General features: G+C 42.5%; 1 protein-coding gene across 1 annotated transcript in view; it reads left to right on the top strand.

Annotated features, from left to right (window-relative positions):
• Window positions 1–25,118, top strand: part of LOC126094538 (E3 ubiquitin-protein ligase SH3RF2) — a 204,929-nt gene that overhangs the window by 63,739 nt on the left and 116,072 nt on the right. Inside the window, exon 9 of the mRNA XM_049908968.1 lies at window positions 5,328–5,498. Within this exon, the coding sequence (XP_049764925.1) occupies window positions 5,328–5,498 (171 nt within the window). The remainder of the gene's footprint in view (window positions 1–5,327; window positions 5,499–25,118) is intronic.

A 25,118-nucleotide genomic window follows, 5' to 3' on the forward strand; every position in this document is an offset into this window, starting at 1 on the left:
CTCTGTGTAATTTACAACAAGCAGAATTAGTTCTTTTTGCAGTGACATATATTGTAATGAATTCAAGCATACATGCAGAAACAGAAGAAGTGATAAACGAAGCTCTTAAAAGTATCATTGACTGCTTTTCTGCAAATGGTGTCACCCACAATTTTAGAGAGACACAACACATTCAGTTCTGTTGAGGGTACTACACCAGTGATAAGTGTAACACATGGTGGGGAAATAATAAATAGGGTGGAAAATTCAAAATTCTTAGGGGTCCATGTTGATGAGAATTTAAATTGTAAAAAACACATTTTGGAACTCCTAGAACAACTTAGTTCAGCTGCATTTGCACTTAAAATCATTGCAAATCTTGGGGAGAGACAAACCAGTAAGTTAATATATTTTGCATGGTTTCATTCAATGTCATGTGGAATAATGTTCTGAGCTAACTCATCTTTAAGAAAAAGTCTTCATTGCTGAAAAAGTGCTGTAAGACTCCAAATGATAGGCCTCCACAGCTGATGACCCATGAATTGGCAATGACAATCAGCAATGGACATTGGCAGAGTGGCAGAGTATTGCATGGTCTGATGAATCCCAGTACCTTCTTCATCATGCTGATGGGAGGACGCGAAACCGTCGTCTCACAGGGTAACAGCTCCTCAATACCTGTACTGTGGAATGGAGACAAGCTGGCAGTGGCTCCAATGTGCTCTGGGGAACATTCACTTGGACATCCATGGGTCCAGTGATGCTTGTGCAGGGCACTGTGATGGTGAAGGAGTATTGTACACTGCTTGCAAACCATGTACACACTTCAGTGACGATGACATTTCCTGACAGCAGTGGCATTTTTCAGCAAGATAATGCACCATGTCACAAGGTTAGGAGTGTGATGGAGTGGTGAGTTCCAGCTCTGAACCTGATCGAACACACTGGAAAGTGATTGAATGTGGCCTCAGAGCTTGTCACTTCCCTCCCCATAATTTATGGGAATTAGGTGGCTTGTGTTGGTAGATGTGGTGCCATCTCCCTCCAGTGACCTACCAAGGCCTCATTGCTTCCATGCCATGACGTGTCCCCACTGTTATCTGTGCCAAAGGTGGACATACTGGCTATTAGGTAGGTGTTCATAAAGTTTTGGTTGATCAGTGTATGACCCTGCATCCGACATAAGAACTATTCCAACGCCAAATTAACTCTCCTGGCAGAAGAGCTCAAAAGAGTTCAGTCATGGTATTCCAAAGCAGATACAGCCAATGCTGATATGCCTCAATGCTGGTGCAGTCTTTGCCAGTCACTCTCTATTATACTCAAGATCTCTCATTACTATTTCCTTGCCCACCCACTACACCCTGGTGTCTTCTTTGATAAAGACTTTGCAAAGTGATCCTAAATACCCTGTCACTTGACCCAGACCAGCACTAGGTTAAAAATAAAAAAAAGTGATCTGGTTTTCTGATCCTAAATCATCCTGCAAAAGTTGGTTACACCTCTAGCATGATAACTACATAACAAATAAACTTTATCTTTACTGTTTTCCCTACATTCTTACTTTCAGTTTACTGCTGAAAATTTCTTATCCTGTCTATACCTACAGCCGCATGAGGCTCATCTATGTATAATTGAAACAACAGATCACACTTATTTTACACTTTCACTACAAAGCTGTCAGATGAAGTTCTGTGCCCATTCCTTCCGTTACCTGTTGCCACCTCTCACCTCTCTTTACCCTTCTCCCTCCTTAACCTGTTGAGATCTTTCCTAGCCTAATCTAAATCACCCTGAAGGACAGTAGTTTTCCCCTCCTGTTCCACTATCTTCCTCTCCCTACTGCCTACTGAAGAGCATCATTTACTTTTCCGGTCCCCACGCCACTGCAGTCATCCCTGTTGAAAAAGCTACAGCAACCATCACACTTATATACAGCTACATAAATACACTGCTAGCCATTGTGTGGTGCAAGACAGAGGGCACCTTGTACCACTGCCAGTCATTTCCTTTCCTGTTCCACTCGCAAATAGAGTGAAGAAAAATGACTGTCTATATGCCTTTGAACAAACCCTAATTTATCTTATGTTATCTTTGTGTTCTTTATATGAAATGTACGTTGACAGCGGGAGAATCATTCTGCAGTCAGCCTCAGATGCCAGTTATCTAAATTTCCTCAATAGTGGCTCGCGACGACATAGTCTTTCCCCCAGGAATTCCCATTTGTGTGGAAACATCTCAATAATACTTGCATGCTGACTGAATTTATCAGTAACAAACCTAGTAGCACACCCCTGAATTACTTCTATGTGTTCCTTTAATCTACATGGTGAAGATCCCAAACACTTGAGCAATACTCACAAATGGGTTCCACTAGCATTCTACATGAGGTCTTCTCTGTAGATGAACTAACTATACCCCAGAACTAACAATTCAAGAGCAAGTCAAGTACTTTACATTCATAGTAAAATAATAATTTTGTAAGAATAAGTCAGTTAAATTACCGACAAACAAGAAAACATGTGAGCGTATGTGCAAAAGTTTGTAAACAAACTACATCTACAAAATTTCTGAACCCATCCACTTATCTGCGTCTCCTTCACTAGGTTTTTCACATAAAGGGATTGTCTGTATCATTTGTAGTAGATTTTCCTCTTCATTTGCAACTAGGTTGTCCTGAAAAAAAGAGATGTCCAGATTTCTCCATGATTTTCTCAGAGTATTTTCTGAAATATTCTGCCATGCCTCAGCCACCCTGATGCCATATGAAAGCAGAGAATGAAAATAGGCATCTATGCATACACCTAGAAATTTTGAATATTCTACCTTAGCTACTGATTTCTGATCGAAGTCTGTATTTATTAATGATGTCATTCCGTTTACTGTGTGGAACTGTATGTACTGTGTTTTGTCAAAGTTTAATGAGAGCCCATTTGCAGAGAACCATGTAATGATTTTCTGAAAAACATCGTTTACAATTTCACCAGTTAATTCTTGTCTGTTGGGTGTGATAGCTATACTTGTATCATCGCAAAAAGTACCAGCTTTGTACCTTCTTGAGTATAGAATGGCAAGTCATTAATATATATTAAGAACAACAGAGGACCCAAGATCGAACCTTGCGGCACCTCATTCTTGATCGTTCCTCAGTTTCAGAAATCGCCAGGTTTTTTTTTTTTTTTTTTTTTTTTTTTTTTTTTTTTTTTTTTTTTTTTTTTTCCATATTATGTGAACCGCTTATTTCAACTTTCTGCACTCTTCCAGTTAGGTATGATTTAAACCATTTGAGTGCTGTCCCATTCATACCACAGTACTTGAGCTTATCTAGAAGTGTTCCATGATTTACACAATCAAAAGCATTTGAGAGATAACAAAAAACCCCAACGGTGACTTCCGGTTGTTCAGAGCATTTAATATTTCATTAGTGAATGTATATATAGCATTTTCCGTTGAAAAACCTTTCTGGAAACAAAACTGACATTTTGTTAAAACTTTATTTTTCTGAAAGTGTGAAGCTACTGTACAATACATTACTTTTTCAAGAATTTTCGATAAGGCAGTCAGAAGAGAGATTGGGTGGTAGGTGTGGACATCAGACATATCCCCCTTTTTATGCAGTGGTTTAACAATGGCATACCCTGCTTCAGAGAGCTATTACATATGTGGCTAAGAATCCCACTTATCTCTTGGGAACAAGCTTTTATTATCCTGCTGGAAATGCCATCAGTTCCATGTGAGCTTTTATTCTTGAGAGAGCTGATTATCTTCCTAATTTCCAAAGAAGAGGTGGGTGGAATTTCAATTGTGTGTGTAAGACCTCTTCCATTAACTGTCTTGCTTCTTCTAATGATCATTGAGATCCTATTTTCTCTACTACATTTAAAAAATGATTATTCATAATGTTTTCGACTTCTGGCTTGTTGTTTGTCAAATTTCCATTCACTTTGATGGTAATGCCGTCATCCTGTAGAAGTGGTGTAACATTCGGCAGCAAAAACTTTACCACAAGTTTTCCATCACATAATTCCTCAGTGCTGGGGTGAGATGGTGCGTTAGCAATCAAAAGGATTGCTTGGGGAGACAAATGATTGTCCTTACAAAATCGTCAAACAGAGGGAAAAAACTGGCCGTGAAACCATTCTTTGAACAACTTACCATCCGTTGATGCTTTTTTTGTGGTTGCGATAATATACGGGCAAGGACTTCATGTTGCAGTTTTTAAAAGCTCTGGGCCTAGCAGATTTGTCGATCAGCAATAAAGGCAGTTTGTGATTACCAGCAACGTTGCTGCATGCTTATAAAGTCACATAATCTTTGAACATTTTAAAACCAGGAGCACGGTCTCCTGCTTTTGATGCCAGGCTTTTTGTTGGCAATGTCCTAAAACTAAAGCCAGTCTTGTCAGCATGTAAATTTGTTAGGGAGAACACTTTCCCTTTCTTATCATTTTTTTTTTCAAACTTACCCAAGTGTTCCTTCACTGCATCATGGACAGAAGAAAGCTTCTCTCCAGTAATTGTTAGCTGATGGATTCCATGAGGTTTTTTGAATCTGTCCAACCAACCAGTACTTCCATTAAAAGACTCATCACCATTCATTAACTTGTTCAGGTAAACAGCCTTCTCCTGAACCAGTGCTCCACTCAAAGGAGTTCCCCTTTCTCTTTCGTATGTAAACCAAAGGAAAAGAGCTTCATCCACTTTATCATACTGGGACTGTTTCAAAGTCTGCCGAATTTAGTGTGTTTATCCCGAAGATGTTGCACAGGACTGTTCATGCTTCACTTGGTTCTTCTTCCAATCATAAATGGTTGCTTTGCCAACACCCAGTTCAGTTGCCAGTTTAGATACATTCTCACCATTGTCTATCCACTTCAAAGCATTCAGTTTTTCTCTGAGAGTTAACGTTGTATGCTTCCGTTTACTCATGACAAAAATACGTACACTACTACACCTGAATGAATAAACAACTGTTATGCGTGCCAGCGATTGATAACTAACATAACCAAGCGCTTTGTGAGCCAACTGGCAGTGCACTGACCTCAGTCACTACAAAGGTCTCAACAATGCACAACAACAAGGGCAGAGTGTGAGAGTGAGCCATTGTTCCCATACTTGTTCCCATTTGTTACTATGGTGTATCTACTTATCTGCTTGATATACTTCATTCTAGAAACTTGTCACCGTAATTCTGGCTAATCCAGACAAATTGGTAATCCGAACAAGGTCCGGTCCCAATTAGTTCAGATTAACGGGACTCTATTGTATTCATTATTTAGTACTTACAAGTATACAAACATCTTTTTGATGTGAAAAGTCTAATGGTGACAATTGTGCTTCCTATTCCAGGTATATTGCACTATACCCATATAAGCCACAAAAAGCGGACGAGTTGGAATTGCGTAAAGGTGCTATTTATATGGTAACAGAAAGGTGCCAGGATGGATGGTTCAAGGGAACATCAAATAGAACTCAAAAGTCAGGAGTTTTTCCAGGAAATTACGTTGCACCTGCTAATAAGTAAGTGCTATTATGTAATGTGAAACTACTGTATTCCTTAGAGCTGCTGCTGCTGAAAAAGCACACAGTTGCTGCTTTGGAAGGAAGTTTTGTATGTTAAGCTATTACTCATTTCTTGTAACAAGAGTTTATAATGTTATGTAATTTTAGTGAGCATTGCAGCAGTGACCCTCTGAGCTACAAAACAATGAACTAAAGTTTTTTTCTCTTTATAATCTTCTTGACTGTGAACATACATACTTCACAATACATTTTGTATCACCCCCACCCATTCATATAAAAAAAGACACCATGTAGCACCAACCTAAACCAGATGATGGCACATGAAATAAATAATAGTAGTCCAAGTAAGAGCTATCCATTTCTTGAAGTTTTGCCAGTAAGTCTAGTATTTTATAATTTTTTTGGAGACACAAACAGGGCATTATTAGTACCTCTTGTGATATTTTGGCTGAAAAGTTTCCAGACAAGTGTAAAATTATGCCTATTTATTCTTTGCGATTCCAAAATGTTGTGATTGGAAGCTGTACTGGTGAGTTCAATGCACAGAAGATATCAAGTGTATGTCCAGTACTTACATTCAGGAGGCACAATTCCAGATCTTCCCAAAGACACAAAAGTATGAAAAAACCTCTATCCTAGCTTTTGGAACCATTAGTTCCTTTCTGAGGGAATAAAGATAGATAAGTTGGTGAGGGTTTGAAACGGGAAGCAGTTCTTCAGGACCCCCAGGTAGTGAGGGACACACTTGTCATGAGGATGAGTGGAGGCAAAGTTATGGGTTATGAGTGACCGGCTTCTCCTTTCTGATCTGCTCCAACATATCCTACGTTCTACTATTAGGAAGGATCTAACAGTACCAAAAAACTGGGATTGAGTTTTTCCATTTCTGTCTGTATCTGTTGCCAGTACTGGAATTTTACAAGCTCTTTGTTATAGCAGTCAACACAGCTATTCCCATTAACCACCATACCAAGAGTTAATTGCTGTACTGTGTTGTTTATAGCCTTGCATAAGTGATTGAAGTGTTATGTTAACTGTTACTGTCGAGTTGAAGTCTAGTGTTTTCTGTCACAGAGTTTTGATACTGATAATGTAATTGGCATTACAGTGACAATCACAGATATAAATTATGTGCAAACGATAAAAAGTTGAAACAGAGAGAGTAGAAACTGCTCAAGAAATCACGAGTGGTGCAAAAGTTGCATTACAACAATATTCAGATTGATGACTGGTAGCAAAACGTGCAGAAGTGGAGATAGGTTTATAACTAGAAATCAGGCACCTATCTCCCTCATTCGTGTGTCCCCACATTGTTTTTTACAAGGTAGCTTGCTATAGAATACTGCACCATATTTCTGGTGATAATTTTTTTTAAAAGTGCTCAATTAGGCTATCCTTAAGGATTTCTCCATTGAGAAGGCAATATGTTATCTCATGAACTCAACCCTTATAGAGTGAGTTGTGATTTTCTCTCTCTCTCTCTCTCTCTGTGTGTGTGTGTGTGTGTGTGTGTGTGTGTGTGTGTGTGTGTGTGTGTGGTTTTTTTTTCCCCTACCACACAAGAAAGCCTTTGCATTTTGGGTGAAGCTAAACGTATAGCAGTATTCTTGTTGCACCTGTCAATGACTCGGTCTTCACTGTATGGTGAGTAGCAATCTATCCTCATAATATGAAAGAAAAATGAATGCAGGTACCAGAAGTAGATATTAATGGTCATACACTGGATGAGGCTTCATCTGAATTTTGTAGGTGTTAAGTATATTATAAACTAAGGTGTCACAAGTATGTGGGCAAGTTAACCAAATGCTCAGTTCTGCCTGCTTCACATTCAGAAGTCTCTCTGTGTGCTGACTTGTAAACAAGATAGCTAGCATACTTGGTTTACTTTGAATTCTTCTTCATGACATAATCTTCTGGGGCATTGCAGGCAAGGTGAGAAAAGAGTTCATTCTACAGAATATTGTGTGATGTTGATAGCCAAATGTGTTGCAGGAGCCTTTTGAGAGACGTAAGGGTTCTTACACTTACATAGCAATATACACGCTCCCTAATGGTAATTTTAGTTAAGAGGAAGAATTAATTAGGGAGAACTCAGCAATTCATTACCACAATGCTAGTGCAGAAATAATTTCTGTTTAGCCTCTGCATCTGTCTCTGTGCTTCTGATATGTTTATAGTCAGGTGCAAAAGTCTGAAACAAGTTGCTGGTGGACATGAGTCAAGAAATTAAAATCTCCAAATAATAGATGCGGCAGTGAAACCAGTGATTTGGCAACTTTAGAAATAGCACATTATGTGAAGGATCATAAAATGAGAGTGATGCCACCTGGACAACAAACCTTTGCCATTGACCCTGTTAATTGATGTCCATTTGAAATGGAGTTGTGGACCAGTGAACAACATGCTGTTGGCTTGAGGGCATTTTACAAAAACAATAACAGCTATGCGGCTGTGCAGCATTTATTTCGTGCTCATTATAATCTCACATGTCATGCTCCAGATCCAATAGCGCATGCTGTCAAAGTGTGGTTACAGAACTTCAAGGAAACAGTTCATAGGGTGCAAAAGAGGGGGAAGTGCAAAACATATGTGCACACAGAGAATGTTGCAAGGATCGAAGAAGCTTTCACTCGAAGTCCCACATGCTCTGCAACACGACATATTGGATCACAGTATATGGTAAATATTGCACAAAGAGCTACAATACAACCTATACAAAATTCAGATAGCGCAAGAACTGAATGCGCCCAACCTCCCAAAGACGCTAAGTTATTGCCGGTAATTGTTTTAACTCGTGAACCCAGGTTTGTGAGACATTCTGATCATGAGTGATAGGACCAGTTTTATCAACTAGGCTTTTTTAACAAGCAATACTTTACATACTGCTTGCCTGAAAGTCATGATATGATTCATGAAATGAAATGCCACCTCACTCAGAAAGTGGTAGTGTGGTGTGGCGTATGATCGTTTGGAATCGTGGAGCTTTATTTTTTTGAAGATAGTCATGACAGTGCTGTTACTGTGAATAAAGAAAGTCAGGTTCACATGTTAGACCATTTCCTCGTGTATCAGTTTGCTGATCTTCCTGTAACTGCAAACATTTTCTTCTGACAAGATGGGCCACGTGCCATGTCCCATGACATTTCATTAACATGCTACAGGGTATCTTTCCTGATCATCTCATCTCCAGAAATGGGGACATTTCCTGGCCTCCAAGAAACCCTGACCTTTCAGCATGTGGTTTCTTCCTTTGGAATCTTTTGGAAGCATAGATCTTCTAGAGTGACCTACCTCACACCATCCAGGAACTGTCTAACTTCTGTAAAAGACTTGAAATACATGTGAAGGAAAATGGCAGCCACTTACTTGCATTTTTATAGTTTTTGTATGATATATGTACATAATATACACCAATATACTCTTTGTAGTGTTGTTTATTATCTAATAAAGGTTATCTCAATTTGGTACAATGTTTAGCCACCCAGGTGCAATTTTTCCTACAGATTAATGCAATAGTTCACATGAAAAACGACGCATTTTGCCCATAGCCATAGTAGCAGACTGGGCAGGTAGTAGCAAATCGAGAAGTCGCAGTGCTGAGCCAAGTGTTTTCAAAGCTAAGGTACACTATTTGGTGGTTATCATTTTTCTACTGAAGTCCTAAAAAAATGGGGACATTCCCTGGCCTTTGTGCACCGCATTAAAGACCTCTCCAAAATGCATAATTTTTAGTGCAATTTGTCCTGCTAAAGTGTTGGGAAAAGTGATGTCGGTGGCTCAACGAAGTACAAAGTACCCTGAACTTATCTAGCAATTTTAGATTTTATAAAGAAAAGTGCATGGAATATTGGAAACTACATTAAATGTGGTGTGTGAATGTAGACATTGTGCCTTACTACAGATCAGTGTGCCACTACGACGAAGATTCAGGTGGGGGGAGGGGTACTACAGTATCACACTTAATTAAGCCTGTTAAGCACACATTTTTTAAAACATTAATAAGCCATTTTATTTATTATACTGACATTTAATGTTGATGGTCTCACATAAATAGGACAGAATGAACAAATAAGTTCACCCTGCAGGTTCGGGGGTAAGAATAGGCCCGCGGTATTCCTGCCTGTCGTAAGAGGTGACTAAAAAGAGTCTGTCACGTTTTGGCTTTTATGTGATGCTCCCTTCTTGGGTTTGACCTCCATCCGTCAAAATTCTTCTGAAGAGCAAGCAAATTGGGGAAGGGCGCCTTACATGGTGCATTGTGTCCTTCGTGCATTGAGACCTTTAGCCAGCTTTCTCGTCGTCACATTGCAGTCCCACTTGTTCTCCATCTCTTCGGCAAGCATACATTCCCGGGTGCGATTTCCACCATGTACTCTGCAGTGTTGCTTTCTGTGGAGACGACTAAGGACTTCCTTGCCCCTAATATCCAGCACGGTGGCCAGTCCGTTGTGGTGGGGCCGCTATGTACTCTGTTGGTTGTAGCCCCCTGACAACACAGGGATCGCTCTGCTGATGCCTGCACCGTTAACTCCCCATGTGTGCCAAGAAGTAGAGGCCTATCTCCTTAGGGCATCGGGACTCCTGGAAATGGCCATCCTGCCAGGTGGCCCTTGCTGAGGCTGGGTGGCGCCCGTGGGGAGGGCCCCTGGTTGGAGTTCGTGGCATCAGGGCAGATGATATCTCATGAAGCGTAGTACATCATCTATTGCTGGTGGTCAACCACCAGCAGTATTTAAACATTCAAGGGCACAATTTAGTGCACAGAAGTATGTCCCCAAGTTGTTCCCCTCCCTGGTCACATCCTGAGAGGAATGCCAGGCTAAAGATGGCAGCAAATCTTACTCGTCCTGGTACCTAGTATGTACGACAACTGATGGGGAATCCTTTGTGTCATTGAAGCCTCAGTTTTTTGTAGAGCCTTTAGAGGACAAGTTTGGGGAGGTGGAGGGCTTGTCCAAAATGCGCTCTGAGTCAGTATTGATAAAAACGGCGTCTTCTGCCCAGTCATGAAGGTTACATGCTTGTGACAAGTTGGGGTATGTTTCAGTTACCGTCACACCCCATAAGAGTTTAAATATGATCCATGGTATTATTTTCCTTAGGGACCTTCTTCTGCAATCTGATGATGAGCTGCGCGCCAATTTAGAGCGCCGAGGTGTTCATTTTGTCTGGCGCGTTCATCGGGGTCCGAAGGATAATCAGATTGCTACTGGTTCCTTCATCTTGGCCTTTGAGGGTGATAACATTATCGGAGAAGGTCAAGGTGTTGGTCTACCGCTGTGATGTCAAGCCCTATATCCTTCCTCCCAATGCGGTGCTTTAAGTGCTGGAAGTTTGGCCGTACGTCTTCCCACTGTACTTCCAGCCTCACATGTCGAGATTGTGGACACCCATCACATCCCAATACTCCATGTGCCCCACTCCCATCTGTGTCAACTGTAGAGAGAATCATTCACCTTGCTCGCAAGACTGTAGGATCTTACAGAAAGAGCAGAAAATTATGGAATATAAGACCCTGGACTGACTGACTGACGTATACTGAGGCTAAGAGGAAATATGAACAACTCAATCTTGTGCTAATGACTTCCTCATATGCTGCCTCTATGACAACCGTGATAGCCCCATCAGTTCAGCGAATTCCAGTCGGCTCCCCGAGCCGTACGACTCCACATGCCCCCTTGACCGTGGGGGGCACTACCCACCCTGTTGCTCCTGCGCCACCTACCTCGGGAGCAACACCCACCCACCCATCGGGGACGTCTGTACCCGCTTATAAGCTGGAGAAGCATCCAACTTCTTCAGCTCCTCTCTCTCGCAAGGGGTTCCTTGGGTCCCTCCCTTTCCAGGTTTCCACAAGTGGGAAGGATGACGCCCAGCAGTGGCATAAGTGCCCACAAGCAGCTGATGGGGCTTCGCGATCCTTCTTTGTCCGGGAGACTGAATCGGTGAAGCCCTTCCAGCCAGTGAAACTCAAGGACCAGCGAAAAGTCCAAGACGACGACCTCTAAGACCAAGGAACTTACTGTGGCACCCACCCCACCGCAACCTACAAGCTCTGCGTCTGAGGACAAGGTAGAGATTCTGGCGTCTGCTGAGGACCTAGATCTCGCCGGACCCTCAGACACAATGGATGTCACTCACACAGGTACTCAATTGGTGGCACCAGGTGACCCAGCAGCGTAATCTGTCTCCTTGGTCCATTCACGTCTTTCTCGGCCATGGACAGTGTCATCCTTCAGTGGAACTGCAGCGGTTTTTTCCACCATCTTGCTGAGCTCCGACAACTTCTCAGCCCTTTCCTCTGCATTGCTCTTCAGGAAACATGGTTTCTGGCGGTGCGAACCCCCTCCCTCCGTGGCTGTCGGGGTTATTATAAAAACCAGGCAGCTTATGAGAGAGTATCTGGTGGTGTCTGCATTGATGTCCTTCACTCTCTTTACAGCGAGTGTGTCCCTCTACAAACACCTTTAGAGGCTGTCACTGTTCGGGTGTGGACACCTCAGGCTGTTACTGTCTGCAGTCTCTATCTTCCACCGGATGGTGATGTCCCACAGCATGTCATGGCTGTGCTGATAGCCCAGTTGCTGCCACCTTTTCTGTTACTGGGCGACTACAACACCCATAACCCTCTGTGGGGTGGATCAGTGGCAACATGCCAAGGCAGCGTCATTTAGCAAGTGTTAGCACAGCTCAACCTTTCTCTTTGAAATAATGGTGCTTTCACACATTTCAGTGGGGCGCGTGGCACGTATACAGCCATCGATCTTTCAATCTGCAGCCCAAGCCTATTACCGTATGTCCAAAGGAGTGTGCATGACGACTTGAGCGGTAGTGACCTCTTTCCAATCTTTCTGTCACTGCCACAGCATCACTTTTCTGGGAGCTCCTGCAGATGGGCTATGAATAAGGCTGACTGGGTCTTGTTCACCTCCATTGCCACTATTGAGCCTCTTTCCAATGATGCCTTTAATGCGGTGATTCACTCGGTCACCACCGGCATCGTTACTGCCGCAGAATCTGCCATTTCCTTTTCTTCTGGGTCCCCTTGGCAGAGGACTGTGCCTTGGTTGTCGCCCAAGATTGCTGAGCTGATTAAAGTTTGTAGGCGGGCCCTCCAGTGTCACAAGCGGCATCCCTCATTGGAACACCTCATTTAAATGGCTCCGTGCGTGAGCCCACCGCCTCATTTGCCGACGCAAACAGGAGTGCTGGGAAAGGTATGTCTCCACCATTGGCCTCTGTACCTCTCCATCGCAGGTTTGGGCCAAGATTAGGTGACTCTATAGCTGTAGGACCCCCATCAGTGTACCTGCACTTTCACTGAATGGAGCAGTCTGTACTGACTCTGACACAATTGCAAACCACTTAGTGAAGCATTTTGCTCAGAGTTCTGCTTCAGCAAATTACCCGTAGGCCTTCTGCTCCCTGAAAGAGTGGTTGGAACGTCAGAGCCTTTCATTTCACACGTGCCACCCTGACTTGTACAATACTCCGTTCAGTGAGTGGGAATTCCAAAGTGCACTAGCTACTTGCCCTGATACGGCTCCCACGCCAGATCGCATCCACTGTCAGATGGTCAGATACCTCTCGGTGGACTGCCAGCGATGCCTCCTGGACCTTTTCAACTGTATCTGTGTTGAGGGCGAGTTCCTGTCGCAATGGCGGGAAAGCATTGTAATCCCTGTGTTGAAACCTGGCAAGAACCCACTGGAGGTGGGCAGCTACTGCTCCATTAGCCTCACAAACGTTCTTTGCAAGTTGCTTGAACACATGGTGACCTACAGGTTGAGTTAGTTGCTTGAGTCTGGGGGCCTTCTGGCTCTGTCTCAGGGTGGGTTCTGTAAGGGCCGCACTGTCACCGTTAATCTGGTGAGCCTGGAGTCTGCCATATGTACGGCCTTTGCCCACCATCAGCATCTGGTTGCTGTCTTTTTTGACATGCGGAAGGCGTATGATACGACATGGCGACATCACATCCTCACCACACTTCATGGGTGGGGTCTTCAGGGTCCGCTCCCGATTTTCATACAAAATTTTCTGTCGCTTCGTTGCTTCTGCGTGCAAGTTGTGGCCTCCCATAGTTCCTCCTAAGTTCAGGAGAATGGGGTCCCGCACGGATCCGTCTTGAGTGTCTGCTCTTTTTAGTTGCAATTAATGGGCTCGCTGCGGCGGTGGGAACGTCTGTCTCGGCTTCCTTGTACACTGATGACTTCTGCCTATACTATAGCTCCACCAGCATTGTAGCTGCTGAATGGTAGCTGCAGAGCACTATCCACAAGGAGCAGTCTTGGACTGTAGCACATGGCTTCCGGTTTTTGGCTGCCAAGACCTGTGTTATGCATTTCTGCCGGCGTCGCACTGTTCACCCTGAACCTAGGCTTTATTTTGACACTGAACCTCTTACAGTGGTGGGGACGCATTGGTTTTTTGGGATTGGTTTTTGATACCCGGTTGACTTGGTTCCCTCATAATCGATAGCGTAAACAAACGTGCTGGCAGCATCTTAATGCTCTTCGTTGCTTGAATCACACCAACTGGGGTGCCGATCAGTCTACCCTTCTACGGCTGTACCAGGCATTAATTCAGCCCCGTCTAGATTATGGGAGCCTGGCTTATGGTTTGGCATCCCCTTCTGCATTGCGCTTGCTGGGCCCCATCCTTCACAGCAGGATCCGACTTGCCACTGGAGCTTTCCGCACAAGCCCTGTCAACAGCATATTTGTGGAGGCTGGTGTCCCTCCATTGCGGATCCGGTGCCAACGATTACTGGCCGCTTATGCTGCCCACATTTCTAGCTTGCCCGGGCATCCCAATTACCATCTGCTGTTCCCCAACTCGGTTGTCCATCTGCCAAAGTGGTGGCCCCAATCAGGGTGTATGATCTCAGTTCGTGTCTGGGATCTTGTCTCTGGGCTTGAGATTTTCCCTCTCCCACCTGTTTTCCGTGCCCGTATACGTCTACCCCCATGGTGTTTGCCCCACTCATACCTTCGGCTTGATTTGGCACAGGGCCCTAAGGACTCAGTCCCTCCTGAGGCCCTCCGCCGCCACTTTCTTTCAATCCTTGCCGTGTTTCAAGGCTCTGACGTCTATACTGATGGTTCAATGGCTGCTGGTCGTGTCGGTCATGCTCTTACTCTAGGGGATCGTTATGAACAACACTCATTGCCGGCTGCCCCAGTATTTTCACTGACAAGCTGGTCGCCATCTCTCGTGCCCTAGAGTATATCTGCTCCTGCTCAGGTGAGTCCTTCATTATTTGTAGTGACTTCCTGAGCAGTTTACGAGCTATTGACCAATGTTTCCCTCGCTCTCGTCTGGTGATGGCTATCCAGGAGTCCCTACATACTCTTGCCCGTTGCGGCCGCTCTGTGGTCTTTGTGTGGACCCCGGGTCATGTCGGCATCACAGGAAATGAACATGTTGTCATGCTGGCCAAACAGGCTGTCGGTGCACCAGCCTTAGAGATTGGCCTTTTGGAGAGTGACCTTAGGTCAGTTTTGTGGCAGAAGGTACTTTGCACCTGGGAGAAGAATGGCGCATCCTGCCTTCACCTAACAAACTTTGGGCCGTCAAGGAGACTTTTGGTGTGTGGCTTCTCCTTGCGGGTCTCTCGCAAAGACTCTGTCGCACTCTGCTGGCTGCGCATTGGCCACACCTGGCTAACGCACGGTTGTCTCTTGCGCCGTGAGGACCCACCTGTCTGTCGCTGTGGATCAGTGTTAACAGTGGTCCACATCTTGTTGGCGTGTCTGTTTTTAACCACGCTCAGGCAGACGTATGCTCTGCCTGATATGCTCCCTGCACTTTTATTGGATGACGCCGCAATGGCAGACTTAGTTTTGAGTTTTATTCGTGCAGTGGGTTTTTATCGTTCAATCTAATGGTCCGTGTCCTTTTTTATGTTGAGTCTGGCCTTTGGCCTCCGGGTTTAGATTGTGGTTTTTAGTATGTTTCTTGGTGGTTGGCTTTTCGTCTCTCTCTCTCTCTCTCTCTCTCTCTCTCTCTCTCTCTCTCTCTCTCTCTCTCTCCCTCTCTCTTTTTTTTCCCATGGTCGGTCAACCACTGTCACCCTCCAGGTGATTTTAATTCCTTTTATCTGGTCTCTGTCTGTGTCTTTCTTGTCTTCTGTCGTCCCTTGTCATCTCTGGTGTTTGTTTTTATTCTTTTTGGGTGTTTAAAGTTCGTGGAAAGAGGGACCGATGGCCCTTGTAGTCTGGTCCCTTCCATCCCACAAACCAAACAACCAACAAATAAGTACAGTAGTTCTTACTTTTTAGCAAAGAGATCCAAAATTGTGGGTTGTTTTAATTTTTTGATGTATTTTTGTTTTTCAGTGTTATTTTCCAGTTCATAAATGGAGTAGAAAGCTTTGGCATCTGTAGCAAAAATATATTTTGTTGTTGTCTTCACCAATTTACATCTGCAACAGAAAGAACCTCATTGTCATCACTATCACATTCTGCATTATTGTTTAATTGCTGAAAGTCAGTCATGTCTTCAACAGATATACTTTCAACAATGACATCGCTGTTATCAGTATGTAGAAAATTTGCACCAGATGCTCCAGCTGCAGCTCTTCTCATGATAAAGCAATTAAGAGTTGGTGTCATCATTATTACCTAGGACTGTTGTGCCAGATCCATTTGAATGCCTTTTGCACAACGGCTTTCCTGTGATACGTTTTTAAGCGATGGTTAATGCCCAGATACAAATGCTGCAATTTGCTTGTGCAGTTTAGTGGCAGAGACTCTTAACTGCATGTTGTTGTTGTTGTTGTGGTTGTTGTGGTCTTCAGTCCTGAGACTGGTTTGATGCAGCTCTCCATGGTACTCTATCCTGTGCAAGCTTCATCTCCCAGTACCTACTGCAGCCTACATCCTTCAGAATCTGCTTAGGGTATTCATCTCTTGGTCTCCCTCCACGATTTGTACCCTCCACGCTGCCCCCCAATACTAAATTGGTGATCCCTTGATGTCTCGGAACATGTCCTACCAACCGATCCCTTCTTCTACTCAAGTTGTGCCACAAGCTCCTCTTCTCCACAATTCTATTCAATACCTCCTCATTAGTTATGTGATCAACCCATCTAATCTTCAGCATTCTTCTGTAGCACCACGTTTCGAAAGCTTCTATTCTCTTCTTGTCCAAACTATTTACCGTCCATGTTTCACATCCATACATGGCTACACTCCATACAAATACTTTCAGAAATGACTTCCTGACACTTAAATCTATACTCGATGTTAACAAATTTTTCTTCTTCAGAAACTCTTTCCTTGCCATTGCCAGTCTACATTTTATATCCTCTCTACTTCGACCATCATCAGTTATTTTGCTCCCCAAATAGCAAAACTCCTTTACTACTTTAAGTGTCTCATTTCCTAATCTAATACCCTCAGTATCACCTGACTTAATTCGACTACATTTTCATTATCCTCGTTTTGCTTTTGTTGATGTTGATGTTTTTCCATTCGTCTGTAAAGAATTCGCATTAGTATTTTGCAGCTGTGACTTATTAAACTGATAGTTCGGTAATTTTCACATCTGTCAACACCTGCTTTCTTTGGGATTGGGATTATTATATTCTTCTTCAAGTCTGAGGGTATTTCGCTTGTTTCATACATCTTGTTCACCAGATGGTAGAATTTTTTCTGGGCTGGCTCTCCCAAGGTTGTCAGTAGTTCTAACGGAATGTTGTCTACTCCTGGGGCCTTGTTTCGACTCAGGTCTTTCAGTGCTCTGTCAAACTCTTCACGTGATATCATATCTCCCATTTCATCTTCATCTACATCCTCTTCCATTTCCATAATATTGTCCTCAAGTACATCGCCCTTGTATAGGCCCTCTATATATTCCTTCCACCTTTCTGCTTTCCCTTCTTTGCTTAGAACTGGGTTTCCATCTGAGCTCTTGATATTCATAGAAGTGGTTCTCTTTTCTCCAAAGGTCTCTTTAATTTTCCTGTAGGCAGTATCTATCTTACCCCTAGTGAGATAAGCCTCTACATCCTTACGTTTGTCCTGTAGCCATACCTGCTTAGCCACTTTGCACTTCCTGTCTATCTCATTTTTGAGACTTTGTAATTCTTTTTGTCTGCTTCATTTAGTGCATTTTTATATTTTCTCCTTTCATCAATTAAATTCAATATTTCTTCTGTTACCCAAGGGTTTCTACTACCCCTCCTCTTTTTACCTATTTGATCCTCTGCTGCCTTCACTATTTCATCCCTCAAAGCTACCCATTCTGCATGTTATAGGTTCCCATTCTTGTATCAAGGCAATGTAATTGCTTCTCAAATACTTCTGCTCTCATCCCTGCTTTGGTAATGGCACTGTAGTTTGTGAAAAAGCTTTTTTTTTGTTTAAACAACCTATACATAATTTTTTTCCCAATGGCAAACAGTTTGGTTTTTTGAGTCTCATCAGCATTTGCATGTAGTATTAGTGTAAGGCAAACTTTCCTTTTTTTTCCCTCTCCTTGGCTTTTTCTGTCTGTAAAGGCAAGTGTTTTGTTTGGAATGACACTGAAAAATGATCGATTTAATCTGTGTTTATAGTGCTTTTATAAGTTCTTGTAACCTGTCACTCTGTTATTCACTAAAATTTCATACACTGCATTTTACTACATCTTGAACCTTTCAATCCACCAGTTGTATGCGGAGAAGTCCTTGATTCTGAGTGAATTGGCCACCTTCAGCAACCTTTTGCACATCACACTGTTCATGGTGATGTTGGAAGCACGTGCTGTCTGAAACCAGTCCTTCATAATTCCTTCCAGCAAATCTTTTTTAAATATGACACACTATTATTAGCACTTCTGTTGCACTTTCCTAAATGGGGTCTTTGTTTTTGACAATGATGTTCAGCATAGACTTAAGAGTATCTCTAATCTCTGTGCTAATGCACTGCATGTTCTGCAGTGAACTTTGAATCTTTAAGAACTTTTTCTTTCTTTTCCATCAGAAAGGTTTTTCTGTTTGCCTTCATAATATTTCCCATCTTAACTCTGTGACAGGAAACGCCAAACTCCTAGTTGATAGAAACAGCTAATAACACAACACTTCAACATTTACACAAGGCTATAAACAACACGGTACAAACAATTAACTCGTGGCGTGGTGGCTGACGGGAGTAAACTGTGTTGATTGAAATCATCTCACCACACAACTTTGTCACCACACCTGTATAGTGAGCCTCAGCCAGTGGATGACACTGTGTTCAGCGCATATATGGACCATAAATAAAACTACATTATTACTTACAAATGCTAGGCAGTGGATATCCTCTTCATGAGATCACAGTATCAGGGCAAAGTTAATACTGAAACAATATGGATGCAATAATGTACCATACTGCTTTTTGTATGGCACACAGTAGTGGAAGCTAAGATTGGTAGTGGAAAGAAACACATGATGTTCGCCTGGATTCATCCTTCTTGCCCACACTGAAATAGCAACATGTGAGCATATATTGTACATTTGTGTAATGTATGTAGTGGGCAATCACAGCTGTAAGACTGAATTCTTATTAAACAAAACTGCAGCAGCTGTTGAGTAATCCTTTTATTAGTATAACTGATTTCCCCCATGAACCATGCCATTGGGCGGGTGGCTTGCATGCCTCAGCGATACAGATAGTGATACCATAGATGCAAGCACAACAGAGGAATGTCTGTTGAGGGGACAGACAAACATGTTGCTCCTGAAGAGGGTTAGCAACCTTTTCAGTCGTTGCAGGATTAACAGTCTAGATGATTGACTGATCTGGCCTTGTAACATCAACCAAAACACCTTGTGCCAGTACTGCAAATGGCTGAAAGCAAGGGGAACCTACACCTATAATTTTCCCTGAGGGCATGCAGCTCTACTGTATGGTTAAATGATGCCATCATCTTAGGTAAGATATTCTGGAGGTAAAATAGTCCCCTATTCGCATCTCCAGGTGAGGGGCTACTCAGGAGGATGTTGTCATCAGGAGAAACAAAACAGCGTTCCGCAGATCCCTTAATTGGGCAAGTAGGTTAGAATATTTGAAAAGGGTAATGGATAGGTTGAAGTAAGATATAATAAGAGTTAATGAATTTGGTGGCAGGAGGACGTCTGGTCAGGTGAATACAGGGTTATAAATACAAATAGGGGTAACATAGGAGTGGGTTTAATAATGAATAAGAAAATATGAATGTGGGTAAGCTACTATGAACGGCATAGTGAATGCATTACCCTAGCCAAGATAGACTCGAAGCCCGCACCTATCACAGTAGTACAAGTTTATATGCCAACTAGCTCCGCAGAGGTTGAAGAAAGGAAGGAAGGAAATTTGGGTTTAACGTCCTGTTGACATTGAGGTCATTAGAGATGGAGCAAAAGTTCAGATTGTGTCTAGGATGGGTAATAAAATTGGCTGTGACCTTTCAGAGGAACCATCCTGGCATTTGTCTGGAGCGCTTAAAGGAAATCACTGAAAACCTAAATCTGGATAGCCAAATGTGAGTTTGAACCATTGTCCTCCAGAATGCAGCAGAGGATGCAGGGATTGAAGAAATGTATGATGAGATAAAAGATATTATTCAGGTAATTAAGGAAGACGAAAATTAATAGTGATGGGGGACTGCAATTTGACAGTAGGAAAAGGAAGGGAAGAAAAAAAAAATAGGAGGTGAATATGGATGGGGACAGGAGTGAAAAAGCAAATCACCTGGTAGGATTCTGCATTGAGTTCAATTGACTTATTGCTAACAGTTGGTTTAAGAATCATGAAAGAAGGTTGCACATGCGAAAGTGACTAAGAGGCACTGGAAAGTTTCAGATTGATTATATAACAGTAAGACAGAGCATTCGGAACCAGTTGTAAAACACTTCCAGGGGCAGATGTGGACTCTGTCCACAACTTATTAGTTCTGAAATGTAGATTACAAATGAAGAAATTGCAAAAAGGTGGGGAATTAAGGAGATGGGACTGGATAAGTTGAAAGAATGCAGAGGTTACTGGGAGTTTCAGAGAGAGTATGCGGCAGTGGTTGAATAGAACAGGGGAAAGGATTACAGTAGAAGATTAGTAGGTAGCATTAAGAGATGAAATGGTAAGAGATGAAATAGGAAAAAAGATAAGGCCTAGTAGAAGTCTGTGGATGACACAGGAGATACTGAATTTAATTGGTGAAAGAAGAAAATATAAAAATGCAGCAAATGAAACAGGAGAAAGCATATACAAAGGTCAAAAAATTAGTGACAGGCAATGCAAAATGGCTAAGGAGGAATAGATAGAGGAAAAATGTAAGGATGTAGAAGCATATTTCTTTATGGGAGAACTAGATACCGCCTACAGGAAAATTAAAGAGGCCTTTGGATATAAGAGGAGCAGCTGTATGAATATCAAGCTGAAGGGTGGAAGCAGTACATAGAGGGTCTATTTACGGGAGATGAAATTCATGCCAATGTTATATAAATGCAAGAGGTTGTAGATGAAGATGTGATGGAAGATATGATACTGAGAGAATAATTTAACAATGGAAAATCCAGGATGGAATGTAACAATATTGAGAAGGAAAGTTGCTACTCACCATATAGCGGAGATGGTGAGAGAATAATTTGACAGGACACTGAAAGGCCGACATGGAAACAAGACCCCGGGAGTATATGACATTCCATCAGAACTGCTGATGGCCTTAGGAGAGTCAACCATGACCTGCCTCTTCTACCTGGTGTACGACACAGTTGAAATACCTTCAGACTCAAGATGAATATGGTAATTCCTATTCCAAAAAAAGCAGTTGCTGATGTGTGTGAAAATTACTGAAATATCAGTTTAATAAGTTATGGTTGAAAAACACTTGCACAAATTCTGCAAAGAAGGAGGTAAAAACTGGTAGAAGCCAACCTCAGGGAAGATCAGTTTTGAGTCCAGAGAAATGCAGGAACAAGTGAGGCAATAGTGACCTTACAAATTATCGTAGAAGATAGGTTAAGGAAATTTTGAAGGTGTTGTTGTTGTGGTCTTCAGTCCTGAGACTGGTTTGATGCAGCTCTCCATGCTACTCTATCCTGTGCAAGCTTCTTCATCTCCCAGTACCTACTGCAACCTACATCCTTCTGAATCTGCTTAGTGTATTCGTCTCTTGGTCTCCCCCTATGATTATTACCCTCCACGCTGCCCTCCAATACTAAATTGGTGATCCCTTGATGCCTCAGAACATGACCTACCAACCGATCCCTTCTTCTGGTCAAGTTGTGCCACAAACTTCTCTTCTCCCCAATCCTATTCAATACTTCCTCATTAGTTATGTGATCTACCCATCTAATCTTCAGCATTCTTCTGTAGCACCACATTTCGAAAGCTTCTATTCTCTTCTTGTCCAAACTATTTACCGTCCATGTTTCACATCCATACATGGCTACACTCCATACACTTTCAGAAATGACTTCCTGACACTTAAATCTATACTTGATGTTAATAAATTTCTCTTCTTCAGAAACGCTTTCCTTGCCATTGCCAGTCTACATTTTATATCCTCTCTACTTCGACCATCATCAGTTATTTTGCTCCCCAAATAGCAAAACTCCTTTACTACTTTAAGTGTCTCATTTCCTAATCTAATACCCTCAACATCACCCGACTTAATTCTACTACATTCCATTATCCTCGTTTTGCTTTTGTTGATGTTCATCTTATATCCTCCCTTCAAGACACCATCCATTCCGTTCAACTGCTCTTCCAAGTCCTTTGCTGTCTCTGACAGAATTACAATGTCATCGGCGAACCTCATAGTTTTTATTTCTTCTCCATGGATTTTAATACCTACTCCGAATTTTTCTTTTGTTTCCTTTACTGCTTACTCAATATACAGATTGAATAACATCGGGGAGAGGCTACAACCCTGTCTTACTCCCTTCCCAACCACTGCTTCCCTTTCATATCCCTCGACTCTTATAACTGCCATCTGGTTTCTGTACAAATTGTAAATAGCCTTTCGCTCCCTGTATTTTACCCCTGCCACCTTTAGAATTTGAAAGAGAGTATTCCAGTCAACATTGTCAAAAGCTTTCTCTAAGTCTACAAATGCTAGAAAAGTAGATTTACCTTTCCTTAATCTTTCTTCTAAGATAAGTCGTAAGGTCAGTATTGCCTCACGTGTTCCAGTATTTCTACGGAATCCAAACTGATCTTCCCCGAGGTCGGCTTCTACTAGTTTTTCCATTCGTCTGTAAAGAATTCGTGTTAGTATTTTGCAGCTGTGGCTTATTAAACTGATTGTTCGGTAATTTTCACATCTGTCAACACCTGCTTTCTTTGGGATTGGAATTCTTATATTCTTCTTGAAGTCTGAGGGTATTTCGCTTGTCTCATACATCTTGCTCACCAGATGGTAGAGTTTTGTCAGGACTGGCTCTCCCAAGGCCGTCAGTAGTTCCAATGGAATGTTGTCTACTCCAGGGGCCTTGTTTCGACTCAGGTCTTTCAGTGCTCTGTCAAACTCTTCACGCAGTATCGTATCTCCCATTTCATCTTCATCTACATCCTCTTCCATTTCCATAATATTGTCCTCAAGTACATCGCCCTTGTATAGGCCCTCTGTATACTCCTTCCACCTTTCTGCTTTCCCTTCTTTGCTTAGAACTGGGTTTCCATCTGAGCTCTTGATGTTCATAGAAGTGGTTCTCTTATCTCCAAAGGTCTCTTTAATTTTTCTGTAGGCAGTATCTATCTTACCCCTAGTGAGATAAGCCTCTACATCCTTACATTTGTCCTCTAGCCACCCCTGCTTAGCCATTTTGCACTTCCTGTCGATCTCATTTTTGAGACATTTGTATTTCTTTTTGCCTGCTTCATTTACTGCATTTTTATATTTTCTCCTTTCATCAATTAAATTCAATATTTCTTCTGTTACCCAAGGATTTCTACTAGCCCTCGTCATTTTACCTACTTGATCCTCTGCTGCCTTCACTACTTCATCCCTCAAAGCTACCCATTCTTCTTCTACTGTATTTCTTTCCCCCATTCCTGTCAACTGTTCCCTTATGCTCTCCCTTAAACTCTCTACAACCTCTGGTTCTTTCAGTTTATCCAGGTCCCATCTCCTTAAATTCCCACCTTTTTGCAGTTTCTTCAGTTTTAATCTACAGTTCATAACCAATAGATTGTGGTCAGAGTCCACATCTGCCCCTGGAAATGTCTTACAATTTAAAACCTGGTTCCTAAATCTGTGTCTTACCATTATATAATCTTTCTGATACCTTTTAGTATCTCCAGGGTTCTTCCATGTATACAACCTTCTATCATGATTCTTAAACCAAGTGTTAACTATGATTAAGTTGTGCTCTGTGCAAAATTCTATCAGGCGGCTTCCTCTTTCATTTCTTAGCCCCAATCCATAGTCACCTACTACGTTTCCTTCTCTCCCTTTTCCTACACTCGAATTCCAGTCACCCGTGACTATTAAACTTTAGTCTCCCTTCACTATCTGAATAATTTCTTTTATTTCATCATACATTTCTTCAATTTCATCGTCATCTGCAGAGCTAGTTGGCATGTAAACTTGTACTACTGTAGTAGGTGTGGGCTTCGTATCAATCTTGGCCACAATAATGCGTTCACTATGCTGTTTGTAGTAGCTTACCCGCATTCCTATTTTCCTATTCATTATTAAACCTACTCCTGCATTACCCCTATTTGACTTTGTGTTTATAACCCTGTAGTCACCTGACCAGAAGTCTTGTTCCTCCTGCCACCGAACTTCACCAAGTCCCACTATATATAACTTTAACCTATCCATTTCCCTTTTTAAATTTTCTAACCTACCTGCCCGATTAAGGGATCTGACATTCCACGCTCCGATCCGTAGAACGCCAGTTTTCTTTCTCCTGATAACGACATCCTCTTGAGTAGTCCCCGCCCGGAGATCCGAATGGGGGACTATTTTACCTCCGGAATATTTTACCCAAGAGGACGCCATCATCATTTAATCATACAGTAAAGCTGCATGCCCTCGGGAAAAATTACGGCCGTAGTTTCCCCTTGCTTTCAGCCGTTCGCAGTACCAGCACAGTAAGGCCGTTTTGGTTATTGTTACAAGGCCAGATCAGTCAATCATCCAGACTGTTGCCCTTGCAACTACTGAAAAGGCTGCTGCCCCTCTTCAGGAACCACACGTTTGTCTGGCCTCTCAACAGATACCCCTCCGTTGTGGTTGTACCTACGGTACGGCTATCTGTATTGCTGAGGCACGCAAGCCTCCCCACCAACGGCAAGGTCCATGGTTCATGGGGGGATTTTGAAGGTATCAGGGGTAAAATACAGAGAATGAAAGGCTCCTTACATCTTGTACAGAATCCAGATGGCAGTTAAGAGTCAAGGGGCATGTCAGAGAAGAAGTGATTGAGAAGGTAGGAAGACAGGGCTGTAGTTTATCCTCGACGTTGTTCAATCTGTACGTTGAGCAAGCAGTAAAGGAAACGGAAAAAAAATTAGGGGGAGGAATTAAAGCTCAGGGAGAAGCAATAAAAAATTTCAGGTTTGCCTTTCACATTGTAATTCTTTCAGAGACAGCTAAGGACTTGCAAGAACAGATGATTGGAATGGATATGTCTTGAAAGGAGAATGTCAGATGAACACCAACAGA

The sequence above is a fragment of the Schistocerca cancellata genome, chromosome 8 (genome assembly GCF_023864275.1).
Source record: "Schistocerca cancellata isolate TAMUIC-IGC-003103 chromosome 8, iqSchCanc2.1, whole genome shotgun sequence".
Classification (NCBI taxonomy): domain Eukaryota; kingdom Metazoa; phylum Arthropoda; class Insecta; order Orthoptera; family Acrididae; genus Schistocerca; species Schistocerca cancellata.